The sequence below is a fragment of the Stegostoma tigrinum genome, chromosome 8 (assembly GCF_030684315.1).
Source record: "Stegostoma tigrinum isolate sSteTig4 chromosome 8, sSteTig4.hap1, whole genome shotgun sequence".
In the NCBI taxonomy this organism is placed as follows: domain Eukaryota; kingdom Metazoa; phylum Chordata; class Chondrichthyes; order Orectolobiformes; family Stegostomatidae; genus Stegostoma; species Stegostoma tigrinum.
The window spans coordinates 98072674-98093190 of record NC_081361.1 but is presented as its reverse complement, the minus strand read 5'-3'; the positions used below and the strand labels follow the sequence as shown (position 1 = coordinate 98093190).

At 45.9% G+C, this 20517-nt stretch overlaps 2 protein-coding genes across 2 annotated transcripts in view; one reads left to right on the top strand and one right to left on the bottom strand.

The window, feature by feature from the left end:
• The window catches only part of dnase2b (deoxyribonuclease II beta), a 64303-nt gene that overhangs the window by 42518 nt on the left and 1268 nt on the right, over positions 1-20517 (bottom strand). The window contains exon 3 of the mRNA XM_048538609.2: positions 11382-11581. Coding sequence (XP_048394566.2) covers positions 11382-11581 — 200 coding nt within the window. The remainder of the gene's footprint in view (positions 1-11381; positions 11582-20517) is intronic.
• uox (urate oxidase) overlaps positions 15148-20517 on the top strand; it is a 40720-nt gene continuing 35350 nt past the window's right edge. The window contains exon 1 of the mRNA XM_048539459.2: positions 15148-15217. The gene's annotated coding sequence lies outside the window, so the exon portion shown is untranslated. The remainder of the gene's footprint in view (positions 15218-20517) is intronic.

Here is a 20517-nt window from a genome sequence, read left to right as displayed (position 1 = left end):
CTCTTCTAGGCATGCCCACCTCGAAGAAGTTCTGTTCCTCTCTCCGATGGGATTTCCGTTCCAATCTTTCTTCTTGCCCACCGACATTAATCTCACTGTTACTTCCTGGTGTTTGATCAGGTATTTGCTAAAACCTATTTCCACAGCTATATCACATTCCTCAGCGGCTGCCTCCGGCTCAGACTCACCCCACGTGGATTCCAACTGAAATTTCATCCCTTGTGTTTTGAATCCTGCCAGGATCACAGCTATCTCTGTGATGTTCAACATTCCACTGACAACTGCTCTCGCCGCATCCTGAGCTCCACACTCAGTGCCATGCGGCGTCACATACATACTCTCACCCTCTCTCTCCGACAGCATCGTAACCCTCTGGCTCAGGGCTGCACCACTCCGCAGTTCCACTTCATCTTCCAGCTCATTTATCATGCTAACAAGAAACATTTTCTTTTCCTTTCAGGGATTAAGGCCCACAAGATGTGCCAACTCAAAGATACCTATGGCCTTCTGGAACCTTCCTCCCCTCCCCTTCCCTCTGACTCCATCCCCTCCCCCAACCCCCCCACCTCCTGTCGGGTATTCACTATCCGTCCTCACCCTCCCCTCTCTGATGCTGAATGTTCTGCACTCAGCAAAGGCCTCAGCTTTATCTCTCTGCGTCCCCACCTTGATGAATTTCAGGCACGACATGAAGCCAAACTCTTCTTCTGCCATCTTCACCTCCGTGCTCATTTCTTTGGACAAGAGTCCACTCCCCGTCCCACAGACCCCTTCGCCCAGTTCTAACACTGTCCCTCCATCTGGACCCCTCCCTCTGGCCTTTTACCTGCACTCGATCTGTTCATTGAGAACTGTCAATATGATATTAGTCACCTCCATTTCTCTGTCCTCTCCTCACCAGAACCAACCTATCTCCCTCCGAATTGACTGCACTGTGTGAGCTTAGATCTAACCCTGACTTTGTTATTGAGCCTGTCGGTGAGGGTGGTGCTGTTCTAGTCTGGTGTGCTGACCTCTACATTGCAGAGACTGAGTGCCAGCTCTCAGATAGCTCCTCCTACCTCCCTCTGGACCATGATCCCAACATGGGACCTCACACCTTTGTATCAACTGCGGTAACTGATCTCATTTCATCTGGCGATCTCTCCCAACTGCCTTCAAGTTGATAGTCCCCCAGCCCCAAACAGCTCACTTCTACCTCCTTCCGAAAATCCACAACCAGGCCTGTCTGGGCAGGCCCATTGTTTCAGCCTGCTCCTGCCCCACAGAACTTATCTCTTCCTCCCTTGACTCAGTTTTCTGTCCCCTGGCCCAGTCCCTACCCACACACACCCATTATTCCTCCGACGCTTTACACCGTTTTCAAAACTTCCAGCTTACTGGTTCCAGCCGCTTCCTCTTTACCATGGACATGCCATCCCTTTACACGTCCATTCCCCACCAGGAGGGTCTTAGGGTTCTCCATTTCTTCCTGGATCAAAGACCTGAACCATCCCCACCCACCACCACCCACCCCCGCTTGGCCAAGCTCGTCCTCGCCCTCGCCCTCAAAATCTTCTCTTTTAATTCCTCTCATTTTCTTCAGGTCAGAGGGGTTGTGGTGGGTACCTGCATGGGCCCAGTTATGCCTGTCTCTTCATGGGGTACGTGGTACATTCCTTGTTCCAGTCCCATTCCAGCCCCCACCCACAAATCTTTCTCTGATATATCGATGATATCATCAATGCTGCTTTCCTCTCTCATCCGGAATTGGAAAAGTTCGTTGATTTTGCTTCCAATTTCCACCCTGCCCTCACTAGCATCTGGTCTATCAATGGCTTCTCCCCTCCCTTCCTTGATATCTCTGTATCCATTTCTGGGGACAGGCCGGCCACTAATATCCATTACAAACCCACTGTCTCCCGCAGCTACCAGGACTATACATCCTCACACCCTGCTTCCTGTAAAGATTCCATCCCTTTCTCGCAGTTCCTCCGCACATGTTCAGATGAGGCCAAAAGAGTTCTGAGGAAGGTTCACTGGGCCCAAAATGTTAAACACTGATATTTCACTTCACAAATACTGCCAGACCTGCTGAGCTTTTCCAGTAACTTCTGTTCTTGTTCCTGTATATACTTCGGCACCCCAGCCACTTGTGTGCCCTGCGTTCTGCCCAACAAATGAACCCACAAGCACATGCGCCACACCCACCCTTCTAAACTGATCAATTAAAACAGGCCAACTATTATCATTCGCCGAGGCCAGACGCCAACTCTCCGACACCACCTCCTACCGCCCCCTCGATCATGACCCCACACCCGAGCACCAAACCATCATCTCCAACACCATTCACAACCTCATCACCTCAGGGGACCTCCCACCCACAGCCTCCAACCTCATTGTTCCCGAACCCCGCACGGCCCGTTTCTATCTCCTTCCCAAAATCCACAAACCTGCCTGCCCTGGTCGACCCATCGTCTCAGCCTGCTCCTGCCCCACCAAACTCATCTCCACCTATCTGGACTCCATTTTCTCCCCTTTGGTCCAGGAACTCCCAACCTATGTCCGTGACACCACCCACGCCCTCCACCTCCTCCAGGACTTCCAATTCCCTGGCCCCCAACACCTCATATTCACCATGGACGTTCAGTCCCTATACACCTGCATTCCGCATGCAGATGGCCTCAAGGCCCTCCGCTTCTTCCTGTCCCGCAGGCCCGACCAGTCCCCCTCCACCGACACCCTCATCCGCCTAGCTGAACTCGTCCTCACACTCAACAACTTCTCTTTTGACTCCTCCCACTTCCTACAGACTAAGGGGGTGGCCATGGGCACCCGCATGGGCCCCAGCTATGCCTGCCTCTTTGTAGGTTACGTGGAACAGTCCCTCTTCCGCACCTACACAGGCCCCAAACCCCATCTCTTCCTCCGCTGCATTGATGACTGTATTGAAGCCGCCTCTTGCTCCCCAGAGGAGCTTGAAGAGTTCATCCACTTCACCAACACCTTCCACCCCAACCTTCAGTTCACCTGGGCCATCTCCAGCACATCCCTCACCTTCCTGGACCTCTCAGTCTCCATCTCAGGCAACCAGCTTGTAACTGATGTCCATTTCAAGCCCACCGACTCCCACAGCTACCTAGAATACACCTCCTCCCACCCACCCTCCTGCAAAAATTCCATCCCCTATTCCCAATTCCTCCGCCTCCGCCGCATCTGCTCCCACGATAAGACATTCCACTCCCGCACATCCCAGATGTCCAAGTTCTTCAAGGACCGCAACTTTCCCCCCACAGTGATCGAGAACGCCTTCGACCGCGTCTCCCGTATTTCCCGCAACACATCCCTCACACCCCGCCCCCGCCACAACCGCCCTAAGAGGATCCCCGTCGTTCTCACACACGACCCTACCAACCTCCGGATACAACGCATCATCCTCCGACACTTTCGCCATTCACAATCCGACCCCACCACCCAAGACATTTTTCCATCCCCACCCCTGTCTGCTTTCCGGAGAGACCACTCTCTCCGTGACTCCCTTGTTCGCTCCACACTGCCCTCCAACCCCACCACACCCGGCACCTTCCCCTGCAACCGCAGGAAATGCTACACTTGCCCCCACACCTCCTCCCTCACCCCTATCGCAGGCCCCAAGATGACATTCCACATTAAGCAGAGGTTCACCTGCACATCTGCCAATGTGGTATACTGCATCCACTGTACCCGGTGCGGCTTCCTCTACATTGGGGAAACCAAGCGGAGGCTTGGAGACCGCTTTGCAGAACACCTCCGCTCAGTTTGCAACAAACAACTGCACCTCCCAGTCGCAAACCATTTCCACTCCCCCTCCCATTCTCTAGATGACATGTCCATCATGGGCCTCCTGCACTGCCACAATGATGCCACCCGAAGGTTGCAGGAACAGCAACTCATATTCCGCCTGGGAACCCTGCAGCCTAATCGTATCAATGTGGACTTCACCAGTTTCAAAATCTCCCCTTCCCCTACCGCATCCCTAAACCAGCCCAGTTCGTCCCCTCCCCCCACTGCACCACACAACCAGCCCAGCTCTTCCCCCCCACCCACTGCATCCCAAAACCAGTCCAACCTGTCTCTGCCTCCCTAACTGGTTCTTCCTCTCACCCATCCCTTCCTCCCACCCCAAGCCGCACCCCCATCTACCTACTAACCTCATCCCACCTCCTTGACCTGTCCGTCTTCCCTGGACTGACCTATCCCCTCCCTACCTCCCCACCTACACTCTCTCCACCTATCTTCTTTACTCTCCATCTTCGGTCCGCCTCCCCCTCTCTCCCTATTTATTCCAGTTCCGTCTCCCCATCCCCGTCTCTGACAAAACGTCAGCTTTTGTGCTCCTGAGATGCTGCTTGGCCTGCTGTGTTCATCCAGCCTCACATTTTATTATCTTGGAATTCTCCAGCATCTGCAGTTCCCAGTATCTCTGAACTATTATCATTGATAGCTACATATGCATCCTGCAACAAATCTGTACATCTGCTTGCTCCAATCTTGTGTGGTTCCTGTCTTCCCCTTTGGGAACAAATGGGGTAGGTTCAGAAAGGTTTTGCAGCTAATATGAACCTGTTGAAACGCATCAGAAAAAACACTGTTTGTCACAGCTTCTAAACAGCACAGGAAGAGGCCACTCAGCCTGTTGTGTCCATACTGACTCTCTGCTGGAGTTATTCAGAAAGTTCCACTACATTGTCCTTTCCCCAGAGCCTTGTACGTAGTCAGCAATGCCCTCATACCATGAATGAGTTTCTTACAAAGTCCTGAAGTGGGATTTGGAACTCCAAGTGTCAGATTCAGACGCAGGTCTTACATATAAAATAAGAAGTGCTTGAGGAATTCAGCAGGTCCGTGGAGAGAGAAGTAGAGTTAACATTTCATTTGTTCTGAGTCATTTCAGACTCAAAATATTAACTCAATTTCTCCCTCCAGAGACCTGCTGGTTTACACAGCAGTTTCTGCTTTCATTTCAGGTCTGCAGCATCCAGAGTATTTTATTTTAATTTAGGTTTTGTATATGTTGTTTTCTGCTGAAAACATTTGGGCTAATCTGGGTAGATTGACTACCACCAGTCTTTATTGTGGGTATTAAACTAAGATATAAATTTCACATGGAGATTAATGTCCACATGACATCTTTGGCATAAGCTAGTCTCAATCTTGTTGTTTTATAAATGGGTGTAGCATTTATTATTCAAGAGCTAGTTGCTCTTGACATGATGGTCTCTTGCAAAATTTCAGGTTCAATTTAAAAGCACATTCACATTATAATTATGAAAGGAACCTGACGCAGTATTGATAACAAGCACACAGCTTTAACAACTCTTGGAGAGCTGGTCAAGCATTGTCAGCACAGTAGCTCAGTGGTTAATACTTCTACCTCACTGCACCAGAGACCTGGGTTCACTTCCACCCTCAGGTGACCGTCAGTGTGGAGATTGCATGTTCTCCCCTTGTTTGCGTGAGTCCCCTCTGGGTTTTCCAGTTTTCTCGCACAGTTCAAACATCTGTAGGTTAGGTATTTCTCCATAGTGTCTCGGGATGTGCAGGCTAGGTGGATTAGCTGTGAGTAATGTGGTGTTACAGGGATAGGGGTGAGGGGTTGGGCCGGGGTAGGTCATTCTTCAGAAGATGGGTGTGAACCTGATGGGCTGAATGGCCTGCTTCCACATTGCAGGAATTCTAATTCTAGTTAACTCTTTCCAGGGTCTGCTCCTTATATCCTGACGACAGAGTTTATTGTGTGATATCAGTTAATTCTTTCATACAACAACAGGAGCACCTCTGACCCAGGCAAAAGCTCTTGTCTGATCATTGATATTTAACACTGCATTACATGGCCAGAGGATATTATCTACAGCGAACGACTTCACAGAGAAGATGAAACAAATACTGTCAAAATGAAGATCAGAGCCCCAAAATACCATGGTGATTGCTAACTTCTAATCCCAAAATGTGCTTTTCTAAAAGATAAATCTGCTATAGTTAGAAACAAAAATGACTGCAGATGTAAATTCAGTAATTGTGTGATGAAGTTCTGTGTGGGACCATGGAATGTTGTACCCATGGAGTGCCAAGGTAAATTTCAAACACAGGGCAAACTATAATTGTTAGAGAAAATGCGGAGGCTGTCTACCCTCTCAGCAGCATGTTTGCTGGATTTGTACGCTTTGACCTTTTAGGAAAACACCAGGAAATGGTTGAAAATTGACTGCAACACAATCTGTATGTATTCGTGGGTGGGTGCCCTAGTGTGCTGTGGGGATCGCAGCTCGGAGAACAACTCTGCAACTCTGGAAGTCAACTATACAGCAAGCCAGTTAAAAGAGAACAGCACAACAGAAGAATTCGCACACTCACTGTTAAAAGGAAACAGGACAATAGAGTTTTGATTCACTTAAAAAGCCAAGAATTACTAAATCAATTGTTCAACTGACAATGCTGCTGTTGCAACAATCACTACTTTCAACTCACGGCTTTTCAAGAGCAATTCAAGAATAATTAAATTTTACAATAGAAGGGCAGAGTGTGTTGGCCAAAGGGCCCGTTCCTGTGCTGAACTGTTCTTTGTTCTTTGTTGTTTGGTTAAAAGACTGCTCCTGATTTGTTTCCTTTTATCTTTTTGCACTGAAAGAACAAAGAACAAAGAAAATTACAGCACAGGAACAGACCCTTCGGCCCTCCAAGCCTGTACCGATCCAGATCCTCTATCTAAACCTGTCACCTATTTTCCAAGGATCTGTATCTCTCTGCTCCCTGCCCATTCATGTATCTGTCCAGATACATCTTGAATGATGCTATTGTGCCCGCTTCTGCCACCTCCGCTGGCAACGCGTTCCAGGCACCCACCACCCTCTGTGTAAAGAAAATTCCACACTTATCTCCCTTAAACTTTCCTCCTCTCACTTTGAACTCATGACCCCTAGTAATTGAGTCCCCCACTCTGGGAAAAAGCTTTTTGCTATCCACCCTGTCTATACCCCTCATGATTCTGTAGACCTCAATCAGGTCCCCCCTCAATCTCCGTCTTTCTAATGAAAATAATCCTAATCTACTCAACCTCTCTTCATAGCTAGCACCCTCCATACCAGGCAGCATCCTGGTGAACCTCCTCTGCACCCTCTCCAAAGCATCCACATCCTTTTGGTAATGTGGCGACCAGAACTGTACACAGTACTCCAAATGTGGCCGAACCAAAGTCCTATACAACTTTAACATGACCTGCCAAGTCTTGTACTCAATACCCCGCCCAATGAAGGAAAGCATGCCATATGCATTCTTGACCACTCTATTGACCTTCTTTGCCACCTTCAGGGTAAATTGGTCCTGAACACCCAGGTTTTTCTGGGCACCTCGCATTTGCCTGTATTGAACTCCATCTGCCATTTCTCTGCCCAGCTCTCCAATCTATCTATATTCTGTTGCATTCTCTGGCAGTCCCTTTCACTATCAGCTACTCCACCAATCTTAGTGTCATCTCCAAACTTGTTAATCAGACCATCTATACCTTCCTCCAGATCATTTACGTATATCACAAACACTCATTTCTTATTTATAATCTTTGTGGATTTCTATTGTGTTAATATCACTTCTCAGTTTAGTAATAAATAAATTCACTGTTTTAATTCAAGAAACCCCAGTTAAATAGCCTCCTTTAAAAACATAAATTCACTTGGGTCTGGGAGCAAGGTATTCACGGAGGGAGGAATTATTTTTAAATTAAGTTTTTTTAGACTAACCAGTGGGGAGCAGAAAAATAAAGATGGGTGCTCAGATCTCGCCTCCTTTACATGTACCTGTTCATTCATCAGTAACTCTTTCAAAAATTAGACGAAACCAACCAGGCATAGATCATAACATTAGTCAGTTCTTCAATGCTTTGAACTTTTAAAAGTGAATCTAAATAAGTGAAGATGGATCAATTACATCAGCCACAAAGTCTACTTATATAACCCATCGATTAATGCCACAAAAATCTGAATGAATTTTAGTGAATATGAAGTAAGTGGTTTTGAGTGTTACTGGAGCTGCACTCATCCAGCCAAGTAGAAAATATGAAGGGAAGTTAATGTTATAGATCAAATTTTTTCCTAATTCACTTATTCGGCTTCAGCACCTAACCATCGTATCCAGCAGCAGCATGATTAGACCAGGGTCCAACCTCATGTTTACCATGACCAGAAACTGAGCTGGACAGCCATATCAGTTCAGTGGCTACAAGATCAAGTCAGAGGCTATGAATCCTACAGCAAATATCTCATCTCCTGACTCCCTAAAGCCTGCCCACAATGCACAATTATTGGCATCGCTGGGGAATCAGTTGAGTGGTAGGTGGCAGAAAGTAGGGATAATGGGAAGGTAGCCAAAATGGCAGGATGAGACCAATACTTACCCTCAAGGATCTGTGCCAGGGCCTCAGTTGTTCACATTACTTACTAACAACTTGGACAATGCCATAGAGAATCAGATATCCAAACTTGCTGATGGGACAAAGTTAGGTGGCAATGTGGATAGTGTAGATGATAGCATAAAATTGCATAGGGGTATTGATAGAGGAAATGGATAAAACTGCGAAAAATTGAGTTTAATGGAAGCAAGTGTGAGGTTATCCATCTTGGACCAGAAACAGTTAGATCAGGGGACATTCTAGATGGTATGAAGTTAAATATAGTGGTTGTCCCAAGAGACGTAGAGTCATAAAGCTGTACAGCATGGAAACAGATCTTTCGATCTAACTTGTCTATGCCGGACAAATATCCTAAATTAATCTAATCCCAGTTGCCAGCATTTGACCCATATCCCTCTAAACCCTTCCTATGCATGCACCCATACAGAAGCCTTTTAAATGTTTTATTGTACAAGTCTCCACCACTTCATCTGGCAGCTGATTCTGAACATGCACCACCCTCTGCCTGAAAAGTTGCCCCTCAGATCCCCTTTCCCCTAAATCTTTCCCCTCTCACCTTAAAGCTATGCCCACTAGTTTTGGACTTTCCTATCCCCAGGAAAAGACCTTGTCTATTCATCCTATGCATACCCCTCATGACTTTATAAACCACTCAGCCTCAGATGCTCCAGGGAAAATAGCCCCAGCCTATTCAGCCTCTCCCTCTAGCTCAAACCCTCCAACCTTGGTGACACCCTTGTAAGTCTTTTCTGCACCATTTCAAGCTTCACAACAGCTTTCCTATAGCAGAGTGACCAGAATTGAATGTAATATTCCAAAAGTGGCCTCACCGACGTCCTCAGGTGCAGAGATCTTCAAAATAGCACAAACAGGTGCAGAAAATAATCAAGGAAGCTAATGGCCTGATGGCCTTTATATTTAGAGGCCTGGAGTATAGGAATGCAGATGTTATGCTGCAGTTGTACAAAACCCTTATTAGACTCCACTTGGCATACTGGGCACCACACCTTAGAAAGGATAGCTTGGCCTTGGAGGGAGTAAAATGTAGGTTGATAAGAATAATACCAGGGCTTCCAGAGTTGGTTATGAGGAGCGATTTTATAAACTAAGCCTGTTTTCTCTAAAATTCGGAAGGTCATCTGATTGAAGCCTACAAAATTATTTTATTCATTCACAGAATGAGGATGTCACTGGCTCGGCTAGTATTTTTGTCCAGAGGGAATTACGAGTCAACCACATTGCTGTGGGTCTGGAGTCACATATAGGTAAGGATGGCAGTTTCCTTTTCTGAAGGACATTGGTGAACCAGATGGGTTTCTTTGCCTGACAATTGGCAATGGTTTCCACAGTCTTTGACTGGACCCTTCATTCCAGATTTTTAATTGAATTCAAAAGTCACCATCTGCAACAGCAGGATTCGAACCCAGGTTCCCCAAATGTTACTGGGCTCTCAGGATTAACAGGCCATCACCTGCCCCTGCATATATTAACAGGAAACAACAGGGTGGATGAATGTAAGCTATTTCTTCTTCTTGGAAGTTCTAGAGCATAGTCTGAGAATGAGGGTCAGCCCATTCAGGAAAGATGTTAGGAAGCACTTCGACACTCAAAGGGTGGCAGAAACTTGGAATTCTCTTCCACAAACAGTAGATGATGCAGGATCAGTTATTCATTTTTAAATCTTACTTAGCCTTTTTATGAAGCAGAAGTACAAAGGGATATGGTCCAAACGCAGGTAAATGGAGTTAGACCAGAGATCAGCCAATTGAACAGGTTCAAGGGCCTGAATGGCCTACTCTCGTTCGTATGTTCTGATAAGTCAGGAGTGTGATGGAATACTCTCCACTTGCCTGGATGAGTGCAGCTCCATTAGCACTCAAAACAACCCAAGAGAAAGCAGCTCCCTTTATTGGAATCCCATCCAACACCTTCAACATCCACTCCCTCCACCACCAACGCCCAGCAGCAGCAGTGTGTACTATCTACAAGGTACACTGCAGAAACTCACCAAAGATCCTCAGACAGCACCTTCAAATCTAGAAGAACAAGGGCAGCAGATACATGAGAACACCACCACCTCCAAGTTTCCCTCCAAGCCACTCACCATCCTGACCTGGAAATATGTTGCTGGATCGAAATCCTGGAATTCCCTCCCTTATTGTGGGTCAACCTAAATTAAATGGACTACAGTCTGATCCACCCAGTGACACCCATCCCTTCTGAATGAATTTTAAAGAAAAGAGAAATGAGGTCCTGCGAGTTTGTGTAAGTTCAGCTTATGAATTAGGGTGACATTAATTTTAAACTCCACATCAGCCTACCCATGATCTCTTTAAATGATGGCACGTTCAGTGGTCCAGTTTGGAGAATATTTGCCTCTTAGTTGTATGGCTCAGTCAAGCTTGGCTACTTTATTTGTGCTGAATCTTCAGTGTCGTACTGGGGAGACATAGTAGAATATGCTATCTTTCAGACCAGGTGTTAAATGGAGGTTCTATCTACCTTCAGGTTGATGTAAAAGACCCAGGGACAACACTTGGGAGAAGAGGAGGGAAATTGTAATTGGTGACTGAGCCACTAGTAATCCTTCAACTAAAATTGGCCCTCTGGGACAATACTGAGGGAGTGCTGTGTTGTAGGAGATGCTGTCTATCAGATAGATGTTAAATGGTCCCGCAGCATTATAGTGAAGTTCTCTCTAGAATTTGTTCCTCAATTGATATCACAGTGAGATCATTCTTGGCTCTCAGCTTTCATGTGTTATGAGAGTCTGCCACACTTCACTGTTTGTAAAGTGCTCTGTGAGGATCTGAGTTTGTGAAAGGCAACCTTTAAATGAAAACCCATTCTCACCCAGTGTGGAACGGGGTCTTGTTTATATTGGCTGGGGCTGCCTGGCCAATTGGTGTCACTGGAACTCAACTTCATTCAGCACCCAGCAGCACAGCTCGTTCATACTTACCAGTCCACTGGGTGGCCAGCCTCGTCCATGCAGGAGATATCAGCCATGCTGGAGCTGAGGTGAAAGACTGCCAGGAAGTGATGGACAAGGATCGGTATGGCTTCCATATCGGGACCGGCCAACTGATAAGCCAACTCCCAAAAAGAGATCTCGCCAAATGCTGATGAGAAAGCTGCCTCGGCTAGCCTCAGCCTACAGTTCTGTTACTGAGAAAGCAGAAGTGGCCGTGTGATTAAATTAGTCATCACAGTCTGGGGGGACATTCTTTACATTCTGGCCCCTCCCTGTGCCTTTTGGGATTTGTCACGTGATTGTGTGCATCAGCAAAATACCGACCCATGGTAAAAATCGCAGTTGCAGCTCAATATGTTCCACAGCACAGGAATAGAAAGGAAAGTGAAAACCTGGAACCACCTCAGAGGAAAAAGCTGCAGTGTAAATAACAAAACCAATTTAGCAGAATCAGGCAGAGCAACTTGTGTCTCGCACCAATATCGCAGCTTCCCTGTTGATTTGCATGGTGCTTTCTGTTACGAAATTACAATCTCAAGATTTTCTGGCAAAGGGTTAAAAGAAAAAACAGATTCACGTCAAAATGTTTCTGTTCCCCATCTGTGTGAGGTATTTGGTACAATGTGTCAGAGTAACCTTTTGTGAGGAAAGTTGTAGCTCATTGCATAAAAGGGGCAGTGGAAACATGGATGCAAAATTTGGCTGGAAACAGATGGCAGCAGAGTAGGATACTCCAGCCAAAACTCTTCTGCTCTGCCCATTTTTTTTCTTCTTTTTCTCCCTCCCCCCTCCCTTCTCTAGGCCTTGGACACCTGGCCCTGGTGTGGCAGTCAGTGGAGACTCCAGCAATTCAAGAGTAGGGATGCCAATGACCAGCAGCCCAGTGTGGAGCATCGCAGCAGCCAGGAGTCAAAGGGCCTTGTGCTGGTCGGCTGTGGAGAGCCTTTGGAGAGAGACTGCCAAATTTGTCTTTTTGACTTTGCTTCTTGTTTTTCTGACCTATGTTTATACTGTGTATAGCTGTAATGTAACTTTTTCTGCTTCATTTCTCTATTCTGTCACTAAGGATTGTGAGTGTAACTGTAAGTGGTGACTTATAAAGTTTTCATTGTATTCATTTGAGTACTCATGACAATAAAGATAACTCAATTCAACTCAATTCAATTCAACTCAATTCAATTCAACTCAATTCAATACAATTCAATACAATTCAATTCCATACAATTCAATATAACTCAGTTCAACTCAGTTCAACTCAATTCAACACAATTCAATTCAACTCAATTCAATATAACTCAATTCAACTCAATACAATTCAATTCCATACAATTCAACTCCATTCAATACAATTCAATATAACTCAGTTCAACTCAATACAATTCAATTCCATACAATTCAATTCAATGAACATTTTTCAGGCTGCAGGAAGTTTTGTGGTAGAGATGCCTGGGGCTTGGTAATGGGACCCTTGCTTCTCCTGATGTATTTTAATAATCTGGATCTTAGTGTGTGAGAGATAACTTCAAAATTTACAAAACTTGGAAGAAATGTAGATTATGAGGAGGGCCATGTGGAACTCCAACAGGACATTGACAAGTTGGTGGAGTGGGCAGAGAGGTGAAAGATGAGGTTCAATGCAGAGAGTGTTAGGCAATGCAGTTTGGTCAGAAGAACATTGAAAGACAACATAAAGTAGGGGGTACAATTTTAAATGGGGTGCAATTTTAAAAGGCAGCTGGGGGTACATGTACACAGCTCACTGGAGGTGGCAAGACAGGGGGAGGGAACAGTTAATAAAGCATATAGTGTCCTTGGCTTTATTTGTAGGGACATAGAGTACAAGGGCATGGAGGTGATGTTGAAGCAGTACAAGACAATTGTTACAGACATGTCCATCCTTGGCCTCCTCCACTGTCAGAGTGAAGCCAAATGTAAACTGGAGGAACAACACCTCATGTTTCACCTTGGGAGCTTACAGCTCAATGGCCTGAATATTGGGTTCACCAGCCTCAAAATCTCTCCTTCCTCAACCTGTCCATCTTCTGACTTCCCTATCCGCTCCACCCTTCCCACTGACCAACCACAATAAATCCTATCTCACCTACCACCCTCCCCCCAACCCCCCTAGTCCCGTCTCACTCCCACTCTTTATTTTTGGACTCCCCTCTCCCTTCCTCCCTCCCTCCCCAGTCCTGACGAAGGGGTTTGACCCGAAACATTGACTTTCCTGTTCCTTGGATGCTGTCTGACCAGCTATGCTTTTTTAGCTCCACATTTATTGACGCAAGACACTTGTTAAACTTCAGCTGGAGAATTGTGTACAGTTTTGTGTGCTACATTATAGGAAAGGCTGAAACTCATCGGAGAGAGTACAGAAGCAATTTACTAGAATGGTTCCTGAAATGTAGAAATTCAATTCTGAGGATAGCTTGAAAAAGTTGGGAGTGCTCTCCTTGGAAAGCAGGTTTGATAGAGATTTCCAAAATCATGGATGGCCTGGCCACAGTAGATGGGGAGAAGCTGGTCCCACTGAAACAGCAATAAGAAAGAGAGAAACGAGATTTAAAGTGATGTGTAGCCAGCAACACCCTCATCCCATTAATGAATAAAGGAAAAACAAAAGCATGTATTCGTTCAGGTGCTTCTTGAATGCTGCTACTGTGTGTGCTTCCACCTCCTCCTCTGGCAGCACATTCCAGGCACTCACCACCCTTTGTGTGAAAAACTTGCCACGCACATCTCCTTTAAACATCCACCCTCGCACCTTGAACCTGTGTCCCCTAGTAATTGATCCCTCCATCCTGTGAAAGAAATCTTATACTTTTCACGCTATCCATTTGAGTCACAATCTTATAAACTTCTAACAACCTCCTGCATTCCAGTGAAAATAAATCCAGCCTATCCAACCTTTCCTCATAGCTACAATCTCCCACACCAGGCAACATCCTGGTAAATATTTTCTGTACCCTCTCCAAAGCATCCACATCCTTCTGGTAGTGTGGTGACCAGGACTGTACACTTTCCAAGTGTAGCCTAACTAAAGTTCTATAAAGCTATTGAATAACATCATTACACTCAATGCCCCTTCCAATGAAGGTAAGCATGCCATAAACCTTTTTTACTACCTTATCTACCGCGCTGCCACCTTCAGCGATCTGCTGAACTGTACATCCAGATTTCTCTACATGTTAATACTCCTAAGGGTTCTGCCATTCACTGTATAACTTCCACCTGTACTTGACCTTCCAAAATGCATCATCCCACATTTGTCTGGATTAAACTCCATCTGTCATTTGTCAGCCCATGGCTCTAACTGATTTCTATATCCTGCTGTATCCTCTGACAATCCTCCTCAATACCTGTAACTCCACCAATCTTTGTATCATCCGCAATGTGTTGTAGTTTGACTCACAAAGCCCTTAAAGAGGCAATTCCAGGATTTTGACCCAGCCATCTTCATTAGACTAATTGAACACTTCTGCTTATAACAATAATGAGTTGATAACTTCCAACTGGAACTATTATCTAACTGGCATTCTAAGCCCATTAAACTTAAATCATGGTTTGATAAGAGATGGTAATTCATGTTAAAGGGATGTCCCATTGCTAGTCCTCAGCTTCAATGTAGTCAAATTTAGCGTCACTCAAATATTTAGATCTTTGCATCCTTGCTGATTTGCATGTGTTTTACTATTTACCTCAGGTAAGTTTCAGTTGTGGACATTTTAGATCATGTTTCAGATGGCCCACTGGTTTTGGTGAGAGATTGAGCGATATCTGCATTTTCAGCACAAATTACCGGCTTCTTGAATCCATCATTTCAGGTTTGCTCATTTATTTGGCTCTGGGCCATGTTCAATTCATCCCTCGGGTCAATGTCTGTGCAGAGCTTGCACATTCTCCCAGGTGGGTTTCTGCCAGGCGTTCCAGTTTGTCCCCACAGTCCAGAGATGTGCGGGTTAGTGTGGATTGGCTGTGCTAAACTGCCCCATAGTGTCCTGGGATGTGTGGGCTAGGTGGACAAGGTCAGGAATCTACAATACCAGCTTATAGTCCAACAGGTTTATTTAATAACACGAGCTTTCGGAGTCTTTTTCAAATAAGCCTTTTGGACTATAACTTGGTGTCGTGTGATTTCTGACAAAAAGATATTACTTGAGTAAAGCAGGTATACAGGTCAGTCTCTGAATTATTTGTGAAAAGCAGATTATTGAACATTGTTAGAAATTGCTAGAGATACTCAGCAGGTCTGGCAGCTTTGTGGAGGCAGAAACAGAGTTAACGTTTCAAGTTCAGTGACCTTTCTTCAGAACTGATTTGGACAAATGAGAATCCAAGGTAACAAGGTGTAGAGCTGGATGAACACAGCAGGCCAAGCAGCATCAGAGGAGCAGGAAGGCTGATGTTACAGGCCTAGACCCCGAAACGTCAGCTTTCCTGCTCCTAAGTTGCTGCTTGGCCTGCTCTGTTCATCCAGGTCTACACCTTGTTATCTCAGATTCGCATTCTCTGCAGTTCCTACTATCAGTGATAGGCAACATGGTTTTGTACAGGGAAGGTCATGTCTTACCAACTTAATAGAATTCTTTGCGGACATGACAAAGTTGATTGATGAGGGAAAGGTTGTAGATGTCATATACATGGACTTCAGTAAGGCGTTTGATAAGGTTCCCCATGGCAGGCTGATGGAGAAAGTGAAGTCACATGGGGTCCAGGGTGTGCTAGCAAGATGGCTAAAAAACCGGCTGGGCAACAGGAGACAGAGGGTAGTAGTAGAAGGGAGTTTCTCAAATTGGAGACCTGTAACCAGTGGTGTTCCACAGAGATCTGTGCTGGGACCACTGTTGTTTGTGATATATGTAAATGATCTGGAGGAAGGTGTAGGTGGTCTGATCAGCAAGTTTGCTGATGACACTAAGATTGGTGGAGTAGCTGATAGTGAAGGGGACTGTCAGAAATTACAGCAGAATATAGATAGACTGGAGAGTTGGGCAGATAAATGGCAGATGGAGTTCAATCCGGGCAAATGTGAGGTGATGCATTTTGGAAGATCAAATTCAAGGGCGAACTATACAGTAGATGGAAAAGTCCTAGGGAAAATTGATGAACAGAGAGATCTGGGTGTTCAGGTCCATTGTTCCCTGATGGTGACAACGCAGGTCAATAGGGTGGTCAAGAAGGCATATGGCATGCTTTCCTTCATTGGGCAGGGTATTGAGTACAAGAGTTGGCAGGTCATGTTGCAGTTGTATAGGACTTTGGTTCGGCCACATTTGGAGTACTGTGTACAGTTCTGGTCGCCACATTACCAAAAGGATGTGGATGCTTTGGAGAGGGTGCAGAGGAGGTTCACCAGGATGTTGCCTGGTATGGAGGGTGATAGCTATGAAGAGAGGTTGAGCAGATTAGGATTACTTTCATTAGAAAGACGGAGATTGAGGGGGGACCTGATTGAGGTCTACAGAATCATGAGGGGTATAGACAGGGTGGATAGCAAAAAGCTTTTTCCCAGAGTGGGGGACTCAATTACTAGGGGTCATGAGTTCGAAATGAGAGGAGGAAAGTTTAAGGGAGATATGCGTGGAAAGTTCTTTAAACAGAGGGTGGTGGGTCCCTGGAACGCGTTGCCAGCGGAGGTGGTAGACGCAGACACGTTAGTGTGTTTTAAGATATATTTGGACAGGTATATGGATGGGCAGGGAGCGAATGGACACAGACCGTTAGAAAATAGATGACAGGTTAGACAGAGGATCTCGATCGGCGCAGGCTTGGAGGGCCAAAGGGCCTGTTCCTGTGCTGTAGGTTTCTTTGTTTCTTTGTTATCACTGGACAAATGAGAATGTTCAGTCTCATGGGCACATTCCAATAAAGATGAAACTGGGTTTCTAACACCTGCACCCATGTAGTTTTCAAAGGGAAATGCAAGGTGTATTTGTTGTTTGGGGCAGAGTCTGTAATTGCGCGATGGTCATCAGCTCAATGTTATCTTTGTAATGAGAAGAGATTCCAGTCAAGTCTGTTTGAAGTTTCTTTGACACTTCAGGTGTTACATTTTGTATGTTTCTCTCGCTATCTCACTCTCTCCATTTAATACACATCTGCAGCTATTTAGATTAAGATGTGGATTAAGATTTTATTGTCACTTAAGTACAGGTATAATGTCACTTCACATGGTACCACCTTAGGTGTACAGGTAGCGAGCATAAAAAACTTAAGTACAAAGTAATAAGATACAAAATTAAAAATGTTAAACAAACAGCAACACAGCACAGGAGCAGGCTCTTTGGCCCTTGAAGCCTGCACTGGCAGTTTTGCACTTCCATCCATCAGTTACAGGTCCGTATCCCTATGTTCCCTTCCTATCCATGTATTCATCCAGGTGCTTCTTGAATGCTGCTATCCATCACTCCGCCTCTGGCAGCACGTTCCAGGCACTCACCACCCTCTGTGTGAAAAACCTATTTCGCACATCTCCTTTAAACATCCAACCGGGTACCTTGAACCTGTGTCCCCTAGTAATTGACCCCTCCACCCTGGGAAAAGGCCTTATACTTTCCACTCTATCCATGCCATTCACAGCATTATAAATTTCTACCAAGTCACCCCCTCAACCTCCTGCATTCCAGTGAAAACAAACCCAGCCTATCCAACCTTTCTTCATTGCTAAAACCCCCCACACCAGGCAACACCCTGGTAAACCTTTTCCGTACCCTGTCCAAAGCATCCACATCCTTCTGGTAGTGTGGTGACCACGACTGTATGCAGTATTCCAAGTGTGGCCTAATTAAACTTTTATAAAGTTGCAGCGTAACCTGCCTATTCTCATATTCAATGGCCCTTCCAATGAGGTCCCAGCACTGATGACAGGTTAGACATTCGCTGCACGAATCCTCTGATGTATTCTCCCTCAGTATGTACAGTTAAGCATTACCTTCATAGAATAAGTAGAAAAATAAAGAAACAATATATTAATTAACATTAAAGTCCTTAATCTCAACGAGAAGAATGAAGGAATAAAGTTGAAAATTGACAGTCTTTGAAGTGTTAAAATTGTATCAGAGGTAATAGGAACTGGGCCTGAAATGTCAGCCTTCCTGTTCCCAAGATGCTGCTTGGCCTGCTGTGTTTATCCAGCTCTACACCTTGTTATCTCAGTCTTTGAAGAGTCCTCTGCTTAGCTCCCTCCCTAGGAGACAACAACTACCTTTTTAAAAATTCATTTGTAGGATATGTGCATCACTGGCAGGCCCCAGTATTTCTTGCCCCAACATTTCTTGCACGTCCCTAGTTGCCCCTTGAGAAGGTGGTGGTGAGTTGCCTTCTTGAGCCACTGCAGTCCTCCCGCTGAAGGTTGATCCACGACGCCCTTAGGGAGGGAATTCCAGGATGTTGACCCAGCGGCAGTGAAGGAACGGTGATGCATTTCCACGTCAGGATGGTGAGTGGCTTGGAGGGGAACTTGGGGGTGGTGGTATTCCCATATGTCAGCTGCCCTTCTCCTTCTGGATGGAAGTGGTCATGGGTTTGGAAGGTGCTGAGGATCTTTGGTGAATCTCTGCAGTGCATCTTGTAGGTAAAATATATTGTTGCTACTGAGTGTCGGTGGTGGAGGGGGTGGGTGCTTGTAGATGTGGTGCCAATCTTGTGGGGGTTGCTTTATCCTGGATGATGTCAAGCTTCTTGAGTGTTGTTGGGGCTGCACCCATCCAGGCAACTGGGGAGTATTCCATCATATTCCTGAATTGCGCCTTGTAGATGGTGGACAGGCTTTGGGGAGTCAGGAGGTGAGTTACTTGCCGCGGTATTCCCAGCTGCGATAGGGTTAGGATTAGGGTTAGCTCTTGTAGCCACTGTGTTTATGTGGTGAGTCCAGTTGAGTTTCTGGTCAATGGTAACCCCCAGGATGTTGACAGTTGGGGATTCAGTGATGGTAACACCATTGAATGTCAAAGGGAAGTGGTTAGATTGTCCCTTATTGGTGATGGTCATAGCCTGGCATTTGCGTGGCACAAATGTCACTTGCTACTTGTCAGCCCAAACCTGGCTATTGTCCAGATCTTGTTGCATGTGAACATGGACTGCTTCAGTATCTGAGGAGTTGCAAATAGGGCTGAACATTGTGCAATCATTGTCAAACAATCCACTTCTGACCTTATAATGGAGGGAAGGTCATTGATGAAGCAGCTGAAGATAGTTGAGCCGAGGACACCACCCTGAGGAACTCCTGCAGAGATGTTCTGGAGCTGAGATGACTGGCGTCCAACAACCGCAACCATCTTCCTATGTGTCACATATGACTCCAACCAGTAGTGCATTTGCCCCCTGATACCCATTGATTGAAGTTTTGCCAGGGCTCCTTGACACCAAAGGCAGTTGAATGCAGCCTTGATATCAAGGGCTGTCACCCTCACCTCCCCTCTGGAATTGAGCTCTTTTGTCCATGTTTGAGCCAAGGTTGTAATGAGCTCAGGAGCTGAGTGGCCCTGGCAGAACACAAACTGGGCGTCACTGAGCAGGTTATTTCTGAGCAAGTGCTGCTTGATAGCTCTGTTAATGACATCTTCCATCTCATTCCTGATGATCGAGAGGAGACTGATCAGCCCATTTTGGATTTGCCTGCTTTTTGTGTACAGGATATATTTGGGCAATCTTCCACATTATTGGGTAGGTACTAATGTTGTAGCTGTTCTGGAACAGCTTGGCTAGGGGAGTGGCAAGTTCTGGAGCACAAGTCTTCAGTACTATTGCTGGAATATTGTCAGGGCCTATAGCCTTTGCAGTATCCAACGTCTCCACCCATTTGTTATCACGTGGAGTGAATCGAATTGGCTGAAGGCTGGTATCTATAATGCTGGGGACCCCTGGAGGAAGCCGTGATGGATCATCCACTCAGCACTTCTGGCTGAAGATTGCTGCGAATGCTTCAGCCTTATCTTTTGCCCTGATGTGCTGGGGTCTTCCATCATTGAGGGTGGGGATATTTGTGGAGCCTCCTCCTCCAGAGAGATGTTTAATTGTCCACCACCGTTCACAACTGGATGTGGAAGGGCTGCAGAGCTTAGATCTGATCCATTGGTTGTGGGATCACTTAGCTCTAACACTTGCAAGCAATCCTGTTTGATGG